The 13,704-nt window shown below is 36.5% G+C and overlaps 2 protein-coding genes across 2 annotated transcripts in view; both read right to left on the bottom strand.

Annotated features, from left to right (window-relative positions):
* The window catches only part of LOC127538907 (tubulin alpha-1B chain), an 87,447-nt gene extending 74,238 nt beyond the window's left edge, over nucleotides 1-13,209 (bottom strand). The window contains exon 1 of the mRNA XM_051962731.1: nucleotides 13,192-13,209. Coding sequence (XP_051818691.1) covers nucleotides 13,192-13,194 — 3 coding nt within the window. The 5' untranslated portion in view covers nucleotides 13,195-13,209. The remainder of the gene's footprint in view (nucleotides 1-13,191) is intronic.
* Nucleotides 8,838-13,290, bottom strand: LOC127538906 (tubulin alpha-1A chain). The gene is made up of 4 exons (XM_051962730.1): nucleotides 13,192-13,290; nucleotides 10,861-11,083; nucleotides 10,429-10,577; nucleotides 8,838-10,022 (listed from the first exon to the last, which is right to left on the bottom strand). The coding sequence occupies exons 1-4, from the start codon at nucleotides 13,192-13,194 to the stop codon at nucleotides 9,042-9,044; spliced, it is 1,356 nt and encodes a 451-aa protein (XP_051818690.1). The 5' UTR covers nucleotides 13,195-13,290; the 3' UTR covers nucleotides 8,838-9,041.
* Nucleotides 13,291-13,704: the final 414 nt, after the last annotated feature.

Below are 13,704 nucleotides of genomic sequence, written 5' to 3'. Positions count from 1 at the left end.
ATATATATATATATAATATATATATATATATATATATATATATATATATATATACCTCAATCCTCCTCAAACTACCACTCTAAGAGAGAGAGAGAGAGAGAGAGAGAGAGAGAGAGAGAGAGAGAGAGAGAGAGAGAGAAATATAAGATTTCACTCCCCCAAGGCAACTGTTGATGTGGAACACTTACTTGTCAAGAACATAGAATTTGCTTGATGAATGTTCTTGGATCACAAGATAAAAAGGCTTTAAAAAATATCAACTATAAATACAGAAAGTGGTTTACTTCCAGATAGATCCTGAAAATTCTTCCATTAGTGGAAAATTTTTAAAATGTTAAACCTAGCAGAGGAAATCAAACCACATGAAGACAGGATGAGGTACATATCCTTTTTATCATGCTGTCTGCTACTGGAGTTATCCTAAATATGTTTACAGTGAATCCTTATGTCCAAATGCTTTTTTCAATTATTTTTCAATTTAATTATTTTTAAATTTCAATTTTATCTACCTGCACAACAATTTATAGACTCACGTATAAGAGAGGGAAATGGAATATTCATTTATATAGGGTCTACTATATGCTGTATGCTTTGCTAAACACTTAAAAATGTTATATCATTTGATTCTCAAAACAATACATTTTACATTTTATCTTCATTTTACAGTTGAAAAAAAAATAGAGACAAATAACTGTTAAATGACTTGCCCAGTGTGTGAGGCCAAATTTGAATTCAGATTTTTTTCAGTCTAGGCCCAATAATCTATTTTACTTAGCTACCTATCTACCTCTAAATGTAAAAGAATAATAACAACATAACTACTTGTTCTGAAACTACTTTTATTAGAAATCCATTGGGAAAAAATGAAGATTGGAATGATAATAAAAGAGTAGCTTACATTTATATTTGCTTTAATGTTTACAAAATACTGTCTTTATCATCCTACAACGAGATGGAAAATACAAACAGTATTAGCTACATTTCACAATTAAGCAAACTGAAGTGAAGTTTTACCCATGTCACATATTCCTATATTGGTCCAGTGTGATCAATTCACTTGTAACAGATTAACTAAAATTTAGCCTTTGAAATAAGTGAGTTTTCTTTCAAACATAACTTTAAAAGATGAACATGTTACTATTGCTTCTGAATAACTAGATTTACATGAAAGAAATCAAATGCCTTAAAGAAATTTCTAAGATAAAATTCAGAAGTTACCTTATTCTTCATACTTCCCACATGAAGCATCCATCATAATCATTTAATCTTAATCTATCCAAGTGAAAATATCTTTTTTTGTCTTTTCTCCATCAAAGTTGATGAGAACAAATTTGAACAGGCAGCCAAAGTCATTTTCCATCATTAAACAAACAAACAAACAAATGTTAAAACTTGGTCTATAGCTATGCAGGTATTTTAAAATGTTATGCTGTTTAAAAAATGGATTCTTTCAATTCAAAATTTCTTAAAGGTGCTAGTATTTTTCTTAATATTCTAGAGTAGTAGACAGTAGAATTAATAAATGTGTGTATTTTAGCAAAGAAATCAAGATAGATAGTAAATATGTGCACAATAATGGGATTCTGATAATTGGCCCTAGCCCACCCCAGCCTGAACCTGTCCCCAGCCTAGAGCACCACAGAAATAAGTAATCCTGAGTCTCACTAGAATACTGTATAGGCCAGCATATTCTGTAACGACATCACGTTACTTCATGACGATTCCCATAAAACATAACACAGTAATCAGACAGTAAAAAAATAGCACCAACAAGATGCAGAACAAGATACTTGACTGCAAACCTCAATAAATCTTTCCTCCATAAAAAAAAAAAAAAAACAAAACTACCACTCTAATGTTGGGACCCTCTCTGAGATTACCTTCTCTACACTATGTATATCTCTTCTAAGTAGGTAATTACTTATATGTTGTTTCTCCCGTTAGAATATGAATTCTTTGAGAGTAGAAATGGTATTTTAGTCTTTCTTTGTATCCCTAGCACTTAACATAGTGCCTGGAACATATTAAGTTATTAATAAATGCTTATCTTCTACTTTTTAATCTCTTGCTTTTTTATCTGAAATCCTCACCATCCATCTCCTCAAAAGCTGTTGAATAGAACTAAGAAAGTGACATAATCATGCTGACTGGATTTGATACACAATAAACTTATTATTCTATTTCAACTAAATCTTCACAAGATTATCTTTTTTCTCCTCAATTGAGGAGTCACTATAACAGCAGTTCTAAGTTCTTCTCTCTTTTTTTTTCTTCAAGCCTCCCACAACATACCTATACTTTCTCAGCTAGGGACCTGGCCTTATATTTATAGAGAAAATTGAGAGCACCATCCAATGAACTTTCTTTTCCTCCTTTCTTCTCATCTGAAAGGCCTTTGACCTTACTATTTCTTCATTTATTTTCTGGTGAAATAGCTCTTGTCCCTACTAAAGCCAAACTCTCTACATATTCTCTTGATCCCATCCTTTCTCATCTGTTTCAACACATTATTATCCTCCCTCTCTAATATTCAGTCCCTCCCTCTCTATTACCTCTACAACTACATAAATATCTCTAATCTTAGTCTTTTAGGTCCACATCATGAAGTGCTTGTTAAACATCTCAAATTGACATCCCACAGGCATTTTATTTTATTTTTAAATTTTTATTTATTTGTTTATTTACAAAGCATATGCATGGGTAATTTTTCCAACATTCACCCTTGCAAAACCTTTTGTTCCAGATTTTCCCAATCTTCTCCCCACCCCCTCCCCTAGCTGGCAGGTAGTCCAATACATGTTAAATATATTGAAATATATGATAAATCCAATATATGTATATGCATTTATATAGTTATCTTGCTGTACAAGAAAAATCAGATCAAGAAGAAAGGAAAAGAAAAACTGAGAAAGAAAACAGAATGCAAGCAAATAACAACAGCGTGAGAATGTTGTGTTCATACTCTGTTCCCATGGTTCTCTCTCTGGGTGTAGATGGCTCTCTTCATCACTGAACAATTGGAATTTGTTTGAATCATTTCAATGTTGAAGACAGCCATGTCCATCAGAATTTATCATCATATAGTCTTGTTGTTGCCATGTATAATCATCTCCAGGTTCTGCTCATTTCACTTATCCTCAGTTCATGTAGGTTTCTCCAAGCCTCTCTAAAATCATCCTGCTGGTCGTTTCTTACGGAACAATAATATTCCATAATATTCATATACCACAATTTACCCAACCATTCTCCAATTGACGGGCATCCACTCAGTTTCCAGTTTCTTGCCACTACAAAAAGGGCTGCCACAAATATTTATGCACATGTGTCTCCCTTTCCCTCCTTTAAAATCTCTTTGGGATATAATCCCAGTAGAAACACTGCTGGATCAAAGGGTATGCACAGTTTATAACTTTCTGAGCACAGTTCCAAACTGCTCTCCAGAATGGTGGATCTGTTCACACCAATAATGTATCAGTGTCCCAGTTTTCCCACATCCCCTCCAACATTTGTCATTATGTTTTCCTGTCATCCAGTCTGAGAGGTATGTAGTGATATCTCAGAGTTGTCTTAATTTGTGTTTCTCTGATCAATAGTGATTTGGAATACCTTTTTCATGTGACTACATATAGTTTTAATTTCTTCAACTGAAAATTGTTCATATTCTTTAACCATTTATCAACTGGAGAGTGGCTTGAACTATTATAAATTTGAGTCAATTTTCTATATATTTTAGAAATGAGGCCTTTATCAGATCCTTTATATGTAAAAGTATTTTCCCAGTTTATTGCTTTCCTTCTAATCTGATCTGCATTAGTTTTGTTTGTGTAAAACCTTTTTAATTTAATATAATTAAAATTATCTATTTTGTGATCAATGATGTTCTTAAAAATAAATGTAAAAATAAATAAATGTAAAAAAAATTGTTTTGAATGTATCTGGGGTGGGGGTGGGGGTGAGATAAATAAATAAATGGTTTTTTTTAAAGGAAAAAATCACCCCACATTGAACTTCCCTATTTCTGTTGAAAGTACCACTTTTTTTTCCTAGTCCTTCAGTTTCACATATTTGTTGTCTAGACTCCTAGACTTCTTACTCTTGCTCAACTCCTATAGCCAAACAATTATTGTTTCTGTCCTATATTGTCTATTGTATGTGCTTCGTCCTCTTCACTTGTATAATCAATATGCTACTTCTAAACCTCACTACCTCTTACCTGGACTATTGCAATAATATCCTAAGTGATTTCTCTGTCTCAGATCTCTCCCAACTTTAATCTATCCTAAATATAACCAAAATGATGTTCCTAAAGTGCGGCTCTGACTATGTCACACAATCTCCCCACCCTCTCCTTTTTAATCAAACTTCACTTGCTCTGTAATACTTTTAAGATCCAATATAATGTTCTCTCTTTGACATTTAAAGCTTTTTACCAATAGAGCTTGGTAAACCTTGGTTCATTATTACCTTTCCAGACTATTTGTACATTATTCTCCTTTCCCCTTTCCCTTCAGCCCACCCATACCGGCCTACTTTCTATTTCTTCCATGTACTATTCTCCCATCACTATCCTGACTATGCTTCCTGCCTAGAATACTTTTTCTTATTTTTGCCTTTTAGCTTCCCTGATTTCTTTTAAAAATCCTATCTATTAATGGAGGTCTTTTCTGGTCTTTTTTCCTCCACTCTTTTATAGTGACTGCTTCTTTACAGTCAATTGACATTTGATTTGTGTGTGCCATATATAATTGGGGGAGGGTCTGGTATACCCACAGACTCCATCAATTTGTTTGGCTGATGCAATTTCTCCATATGGAAAATTATAAGCAGCTTGATTCTGTGAAAATTATGGTGATATGCATGTGTAAACTGGAGCATGTGTAGACATTCTGTAATTAGTTCAAATTGGTTAATGACATGATTAAAAGGAAGCTTTTTCAGTTGTTTGCATAGCTGAAACTATTGATATTTTGAAAAGTCCCAAGTCCACTTCAGACTCTCTTTTTGCCGAATTCACTTTGGGGAGAGTTTGATGCTTATGGAGCCTAGTGAGTAACTATGCTGTAAGAGTCAGGGCCTTAGAAACTTCTCTCTTTGAGACCATATGAGTCCAAGAAACAGGCCTAAATTCCTTAACCTTTTTGTTTGCTTTTTTTCAATTTTAGGTGAAGAGATTGGAGTCTCTGACCTTGGGTATTTCACAGTTTAGGAGAACAAGCTACAGGAACCTGCAACTGGAATCCAGGCTAGGCTTTGTAGCCAGAGAAGTATTGAGACCATAAAAAGAAGCAAGGAGTGATCTTCATAAGTGAATTTCAGAACCCTCAGGCTATTGAAAGGATTTATCTGGCAGGCCAGTCACATCTGAACCAATTCTATCCAGGAATTAAACTAAATTTTGATCTAATTGTTCCAGAGACCAAGATGATCTAGAAGAGAGTATATCTGAAGACACTGGGGGAAAGTTGACAATTTGTTCTTGCTGTATCTTTGAAGCAAATATAAAGTTAATTGATATTAAATGATTAATTGGAATTGGGGCACTAGTTATAGTCCCCTGACAAGAGGGAAGACAGAGATAGTGGGGAAATTAGAGAAGATCTTAAGCCTTGAGATTTAACCCCTGGCACTCTGAACAAGTATGTGTAGCATCCTGGCTCTGGGAGAGGGAACCAGAGTATCCTCGGGACTATACATGTTTATACCTATATATAGGCATGCTGTTTCTCTATTTAGAAAATTAGAGGACAGGAATTTTTTTCTTTTTATCACTAGTGTTTAATATATATCCTGGCATATAATAGATACTTAATAAATGTTTATTCATTATTGCAAAAGAGATTTTTTTAAAAAAGGGATCTCATATGTACAAAAATAAAGGGCAAAGAATTAGAAACTGAAGGGATGTTATTGCTCTGTAAGAAATGATGAGTGGGATGCTCTCAGAAAAACTTGTAAGGTTCTCTATGAACTCAAGCAAAGTGAAACGTATTATGTACAAAGTAATAGAAATGATGGGGGATGATCAGCTATAAATGACCTTGCTTTTCTTAGCAAAACAAGACTACTTTAAAGGACATGATGAAAAATGCTATTCATGCCCAGAGAAAGAACTGATTGTGTCTAAATACAGACTGAAGCATACTTTTTTTAAACTTTATTTTTCTTAAGGGTTTTTTTTTGGGGGGGGGGCAGATCTATGTTTTCTTTCACAATATGACTTCCATGGAAATGTTTTGCATAACTTTACATGTGCCTTCTCAATGTTCCCCTCCAAAGAGAGGGGAAAGAAAGGGAGAGAATCTGGAACTCAAAGTTTTTAAAAATAAATATTAAAAATTGTTTTACATGTAACCAGGGAAAATACAAATATTAAATAAAAATGTTTATTCATTAGTTGGTTAGTTGATGGAAGATGGTACTAAGAATTTGCTGTTTCAGGGCAAAGTGAAGGCCCTGTTATTGTATGTAGAAAATATATTTGAATTCACGATTATAATGTAAGCTACACAGATAAAATCCTTAGCTCCCAATTTATATTTATTGCCTAAAATATCAGCCTTAATTTTTTTCTTGATCATGAAGTTAAAGGTATTATCTTTTTCAAAATGACAAATAATTCTAGAAGAGCAACAAAGAAAAACCATAATAAGTCATTAATAATTTAGAGAGGCTCTTCAACTTTTTTGTATGCCATGGAGCCCTTTCACCATCCAGCAAACCCCATAGTCCCATTCTTAGAACGTTTTAAAATAATTGAACACCATGGTAAGTGTCAGAGGTTAGTAAAAATAAAAGTGTAATTTTTCCTCACCTATGTCCATGGATCTTCTAAAATCTCTCCAAATTCCTCAGATTAAGATACCCTGCATCTTAAGATAAGACTTTGTTTTTCAGGTCTTTTCCAATGAAACAAATATCTGAGAAAAGGGAGAGAGGATGTAGAAATATGTCCAGAGCATGAGAAGTATCAGTGCAAGGTCAGCTTTAACCAGGGGTCCTGGACAGCATGAGGTCACAGGACATATTAAGAAAGCATCAAAAGTATGAGGAGATGACTACTAAAAAGATGAATCACAATTAAAGTGTGGTCAGCTAATAGCCCAAATCAAGGAATGACAGGAACATAAGGATTTGACAGATGTATCAAAATGGGAGATATAATGAGGATTACACTAGCAATAGGCAGATGACAGAAAACAGGCATTAGGGCCTATAGGTTCTAGTCCCTAGAGAAATTGAGATGGTAATACTTAAATTCTAGTTCTAGAAAAACTGAGATACTGGTCAGAGAATCAACTAATAAGCTTTTATTAAGAATCTACTTTTATACGCCAAATTCTGTACTAGGCAATAAGGCTATAAAAACAAATATAAAAGTCCCTAATCTTAAGGAGTATATATTTGAGGGAAACAACATGTATGTAAGTAAGCATATGCAAAATATATAGGGACTAGACCTAGAATTTCACTGGAATAGTGAACTTCAAAGTGAGGAAACTCCCTTTATCAGTGTAGGCTATCTATCATCTTTTCTGTGACTTGTAGTATTAGAGAGTTGTCTAGGGCACTGAGGGATTAAATGATTTGCCCATAAATACAAACTAAAATTTTTGGTGGGTGGTATTAGCACTTTGGGAAGAGAAAGAACTAGGAAACATTCACTTAAAAGAGTGCTTGAGTAGAGTTTTGAAGCAAACAAATAATTATAAAAAGGTGAGAGTATATTTGAGGCATGGGGGACAAAGTGCAAAAGTGCAGAGTTAGGAGAATGAAGTGTTATATTTGATAAATATTAGGAATAACTTGGATGGAATATAGCATTTGGGAAAAGAAATAATGCATATTCTACTAGGATTATAAAAGTAGGTTGTAAACAACTTTAAAACCTAAATTAAAGATTTTATATTTAATCCTGGAGGCAACTGAGACATTGGATTTTTTTTTTTAAGTTGAGTAGTGACATGGTCAGGCTTTTACTTCAGGAAAATTACTTTGATATTTGTGTGGAGGATGGTCTGAATATGGAGGAGGCTTGAAGAAGAGAGACCAATTAAGAGTTTAAACACAGTTTGGAAAAGAGGTGATAAGAATCTAAACTAGAATGTTGGCTATATGTGTGGTGAGAATGGATTCAACATGAAAAGAATGGATTCAAGAAATATTATGGAGATAAAATATTAAGATCTGGCAACTGACTGGTAATGTTGGTGAATCAGAGTGAGAAGTCAAGGATGATACTAAAGTTGAGAACCTGGATGTATGAGAGGATGATGATGCCAGTAAGAGTAATAGGAAGTTTGAAAGAGAAAAGCATTTTGGAAATTTGGGAATGAGCTATGTTTTGGACATGTTGTATTTGGCAGCCAGTTAAATAATCAAGTGTTGATGTGGCACTGGAGCTCAAGGGAGTAGATTGGGATTGTATACATAGATCTGGAAATCATTTGCTTAGAAATAATAATTGAACTCATAGGAATTAGTGAAAATGAAAGTATAGGTTGAAAGGGATTCAGGATGAAACTTTGGTTCCTAAATTTTGGGGAAGGGAACATGATATTTATAATGATTCAGTAAAGGAGCCTGAGAATAAGTGTCAGAAAGGCAGGAAAGGAACCAAGGGAAAGCAAAAAGCCATCTAGTCCAGATCCTTCATTTTAAAGGGACCTGAGGTAGTATAAGAAGAAAAATAGTGAATAAGGCAAGTGCTGCTAAAAGATCAAGAAGGATGAGGCTTGAGAGTCTAAATCACATGTCACAATTGTTCCTTCAGTATTCCTTAGTGTTTGGTTAGAGAATATTTTTCAGGCGACCAAAATAGGAAACACAAGACACTGTAATCTAAGACAGGGAATATTTTTATTCAAAACCCATCAGAAAACTGGCCAGCCTGGGTCATCAGCAACTTTTCCACATTTTAAAGAATAGATCAGTAATTGTATATTCAAGTATACACTATTGCATACAAATTAACTGATCAACCAAAACTTGTCAATGTTTGAAATAGTATGTGATTCCCTGTGAAGCAGCATCCCTGTGATACTTTAGTACTCTTCTCCTTCCTCTTCACCCTCTCCTTCAACAGAATCCACACCCACCTCCTCATAATCTTTCTCCAGGGCAGCCATATCCTCCCGTGCCTCAGAGAATTCTCCTTCTTCCATGCCTTCCCCTACATACCAGTGCACGAAGGCACGCTTGGCATACATCAGATCGAATTTGTGGTCCAGGCGAGCCCAGGCCTCAGCAATGGCTGTGGTGTTACTCAACATGCACACGGCCCGCTGTACCTTGGCCAGGTCACCTCCAGGAACCACAGTGGGAGGCTGGTAATTGATGCCAACCTTGAAGCCAGTTGGACACCAATCCACAAATTGGATGGTACGCTTTGTCTTGATGGTGGCAATAGCAGCATTGACATCTTTGGGAACCACATCACCACGGTAGAGCAGGCAGCAAGCCATGTATTTACCGTGGCGAGGGTCACATTTCACCATCTGGTTGGCAGGCTCAAAGCAAGCATTGGTGATCTCTGCTACAGAAAGCTGCTCATGGTAAGCTTTCTCAGCAGAGATGACTGGGGCATATGTGGCCAGAGGGAAATGGATACGGGGATAGGGCACCAGGTTGGTCTGAAATTCTGTCAGATCAACATTCAGGGCACCATCAAATCGGAGAGAGGCAGTGATGGAGGACACAATTTGACCTATCAGCCTATTCAGATTAGTGTAGGTTGGGCGTTCAATGTCAAGGTTTCTGCGGCAGATATCATAGATAGCCTCATTGTCTACCATGAAGGCACAATCAGAGTGCTCCAGGGTAGTGTGAGTGGTCAGAATGGAGTTGTAGGGCTCAACTACAGCTGTGGAAACCTGAGGGGCTGGATAGATGGAGAATTCCAGCTTGGACTTCTTGCCATAATCAACAGACAGACGTTCCATCAGCAGAGAGGTGAAACCAGAACCAGTCCCACCGCCAAAGCTGTGGAAAACCAAGAAGCCTTGAAGACCTGTGCACTGATCAGCCTGTTAGAAAAGAAACAAAGGAATAAATAATTGGTACTTGTTACAAGGCATTTTCATGGACTATAACCTACTCCTTTGTAAATAGAGCTTATTCAAAACATTTTTATTTTTCTGTTATTTCTCTTTTGTCAGGGGAAGGGGGCCTCGATATGTGATTTCCTTGATTTGGAGAAATTTACATGGTCTTAATTTCCCCTTAATTGAAAAACTTAATTTTTTGATAAAATGATAATGGCAATTCAACCTATTTCTTCCCTGTGTGACTACAATTCTCATAAAAAGCAATTCTGAAGAGTCAAAAACCTCATTCTATTTTATACAGTAATGGTTTTTTTTTTAAATGTTGGGAGGTTACCTCACTCCTTTTCCCCTTATCCCCCCCAAACCATTTTGAAATGAAATATACCAGCTTCCGAATCCTGTCTAGAACTAGATCAATGATTTCCTTTCCAATAGTGTAGTGCCCACGGGCATAGTTATTGGCAGCATCTTCCTTTCCGGTGATCAGCTGCTCAGGGTGGAAGAGTTGGCGGTATGTTCCAGTGCGAACTTCATCTGAAAGACAGAAAAGGAGAAAATTAAGAAGGTATAAAATCATTCGAGTAAGAGTCATTCTGATTTATCTTATTAACAAGATAAAGACAATGGTCAACAATTGAAAGGAGATATTTGTTTTGCTTTAAAAGGTTTCTTCTAGGTTTTACATAGTCAAAGCTGGAACCAATTCTGCACATAGTTTCATCTAAGACAAATGGAATTGTTTACAATAAAGTTTAATTTTAGGATTGGTTTATTATAAATTGACACTTGGGATTTAGGGAATTATAATTAAACATACCAATAACAGTTGGTTCTAGATCTACAAACACTGCTCTGGGGACATGTTTGCCAGCTCCCGTCTCACTGAAAAAGGTGTTGAAGGAGTCATCTCCTCCCCCAATGGTCTTGTCACTTGGCATCTGACCATCAGGCTGGATACCATGTTCCAAACAGTACAGCTCCCAGCAAGCATTGCCAATCTGGACACCAGCTTGGCCAACGTGGATAGAGATGCACTCACGCTGCAGAAAAGCAAAAAAAAAAAAAAAAAAAAAAAAAGAATAAATTGAAAAATTAAACTAGTTTAAAAAGGTATTGCTATTCTTCAGGTTTACTTGAGAAATGACACATTATAAATATTAGAAAACAATCTCTATAAATATTATAGTTGGGTGTGGTCTGAACAATCCTTTTATTGGCTGCAGCAGCACTTTGTCCAAATCTATTGTTCATACTGCAGTGTACAAATAAATCATGAAAAATAACTTGTGAAAATTTTTGAAATATTTTATGGGAGAAGAAGCACAAGACAAGGATATATGGATTTTAATTATGGATTATATAGATATTAATTATGGATTATATAATTGGTCCGCCACATCTTATTTTTCTTACATTTTTTCCCCAAGGTCTAAGAAATCTTGATTTCCACTCTATTCCTTTATCCTTAAGGGTGGGACTTCCATTTAAGCAGGGTTTTTCAATATATTTCAGTATAGCCATCTGTTTTATTACTGAAAAGGGAAGGCCACACCCAATCTGGAAACACTGGATTCAATCAGAGCTAAAAATCAATAAAAGCTAACTGTCCCTTTGCTGCATTGTTGGATTTTCTCTACTTGGTGTCTGCTTTGCACCTACTGTATTATTTTAACATAGCCATCTCTAATTCCAGCAACTGGCTGAATGATCTCATTATATTATTTTGCCAATTCTTCTCTTCTCACCCCCTTTCAGATCTTGCATGTGAATAATTGAAATGAATCAATGAAGTGGCACCAGAACAAAAGACAACCTTCATACTATATGCCAGAAACGATGGAACTGGAAAGAAAAATGTAATCTTTCTTTGTCGACATCAGTATTTTATTGTTTTTTTTCTTTTTCTATTTTCCAAATATTTCTCTATAAGTGCTTAGAAAAAGACAATTTCTTTAAAACAGAATTCCTTTATCCTTCCTAAACTCAAAAGAATAAAAAAAAAGAAGCAGCTATCACAAGGTTTTGGATTGTTTCAAATTTTTGGTGCATTTCAATATATCCTGCCTTCTGTGGAATATTTTGATCACACCCACTAGAGAGTTCTCTTTGTCTCCATCTTTTTTAGGGCATCCATTTCTACTGTCTATTCACTGACAGATTTCTCGAACTGGTGGAAGCAGAGACAAGACAGTTCCCCAGGGTCCTGAAAGGACTGCACTTTACCCGGCCTTGCAAAATGAACATTTTGTTTGCTCTGGGTGAGTTGTCAAGGCAGAAAACCTTTGGGTTTGCCAGGCTGAACCGAGATTAGCAACCCAGACGTTTCACAATTTGGGGGTTGGGGTAGGGAGAAAAAAAAAAAAAAAACTCGCTCATTCGAAAAGGCTACTTTTATGTGATCGTTAATCAAATTTATTAACAGACTTTTTACAAATAATAATAAAGATTTCCTGCTCAAGAGCACAGCGATTCCAAGAGAATACACACACACACACACACACACACACACACACACACACACACAAAAGCGAACAAAACTCCTCCTCCCTACTCCACCCATATTTTCTCTAGCAAAACCAGCACTTTACGGGGAAAATGTGTGTTCTTGCTCTTTATTTTTTTTTACATGACAATCTCATTTTTGTTGATTTGATTTTTATGAACTCTATTCTTTGCTTAGTCTCTCTAATGCTCCTGTCCCCGCCCCCCGCCTCTCTCCAGCCCCACCCAAGACAGCAGTCTGGGGGGATGGGAGCAGCCAGCCTGAAAGTAACAAGAGCACATAAATATACATGAGGCAGTAGAACTATCCCAGGTTCCCAGTCGCAAGACATTGCATCATCCCATACAGATAGTCTGCAGTGACCAGCCCTGTGCAGCACTGAAAAGTCTCTAGCCTTTACTCCCAAACCCCTCCCTTCTCCTTTGTTCTTCCTCCTGCTTTTCCGGCCCTCTGTCCCCATTCTGTTTCGCACCGCCATGTCTATGTACTAAGGCTTAAGGGAAGAAGTCTGGTACAAGCACAAACAAAGCATCGGTCCTAAGAAGTTGCAAATAAAATGGACTTGAGGTTGGCAAGTAACACAATCAGCCCCTTCACTGAGCTAAAGTCCCTAGGGAGGACGCAAGAAAGGAAAGGGAACCTTACCATGATTGCTGCTTTGCTGCTACCGAGTCGAGAGGTGAGAAGAAGAGAGGCCGATGCTTCTTACAGCGCGACTCTTAGGCGGTCGATGTAAGAGAACTTACTGCACATGGTCCAATACAGCTCCCTATATACAATTCTGTCACCATGGGGATGGGCCAGGGCTTTTTCCAGTTGGTCCAGATCCCTCAATCTGCCCGGAGAAGCCGAGTCCAGAGAATTGTGATTGGTGCACACGAAATGGGATGAGGTAATCTTTTCCCCACCCCTTTTCCTCTAGCATCCGTAGTCTGTTTGCATCCTTCAGACAAAGAGACCAAGCAAAGCAGTTAGCCAAGCAAGCATCCATCATGGGGAGTGTCAGGGAGGGGAAGGGGCGAGGGGGGGTTGGGTGGAAGAGAGGAGAAGAGAAAGGAGAAAATTGTGGTTGGAAGAGTTTGTACTAATTAAACCACAAAACGTTGAAGCCACCTTTGTAGGAAGATTAGTTCTTGAAAAGCAAAATGTCTGTATTGA

Source organism: Antechinus flavipes, chromosome 5 (genome assembly GCF_016432865.1).
Source record: "Antechinus flavipes isolate AdamAnt ecotype Samford, QLD, Australia chromosome 5, AdamAnt_v2, whole genome shotgun sequence".
Taxonomy (NCBI): domain Eukaryota; kingdom Metazoa; phylum Chordata; class Mammalia; order Dasyuromorphia; family Dasyuridae; genus Antechinus; species Antechinus flavipes.
This window is presented reverse-complemented; position numbering and strand designations above follow the sequence as displayed.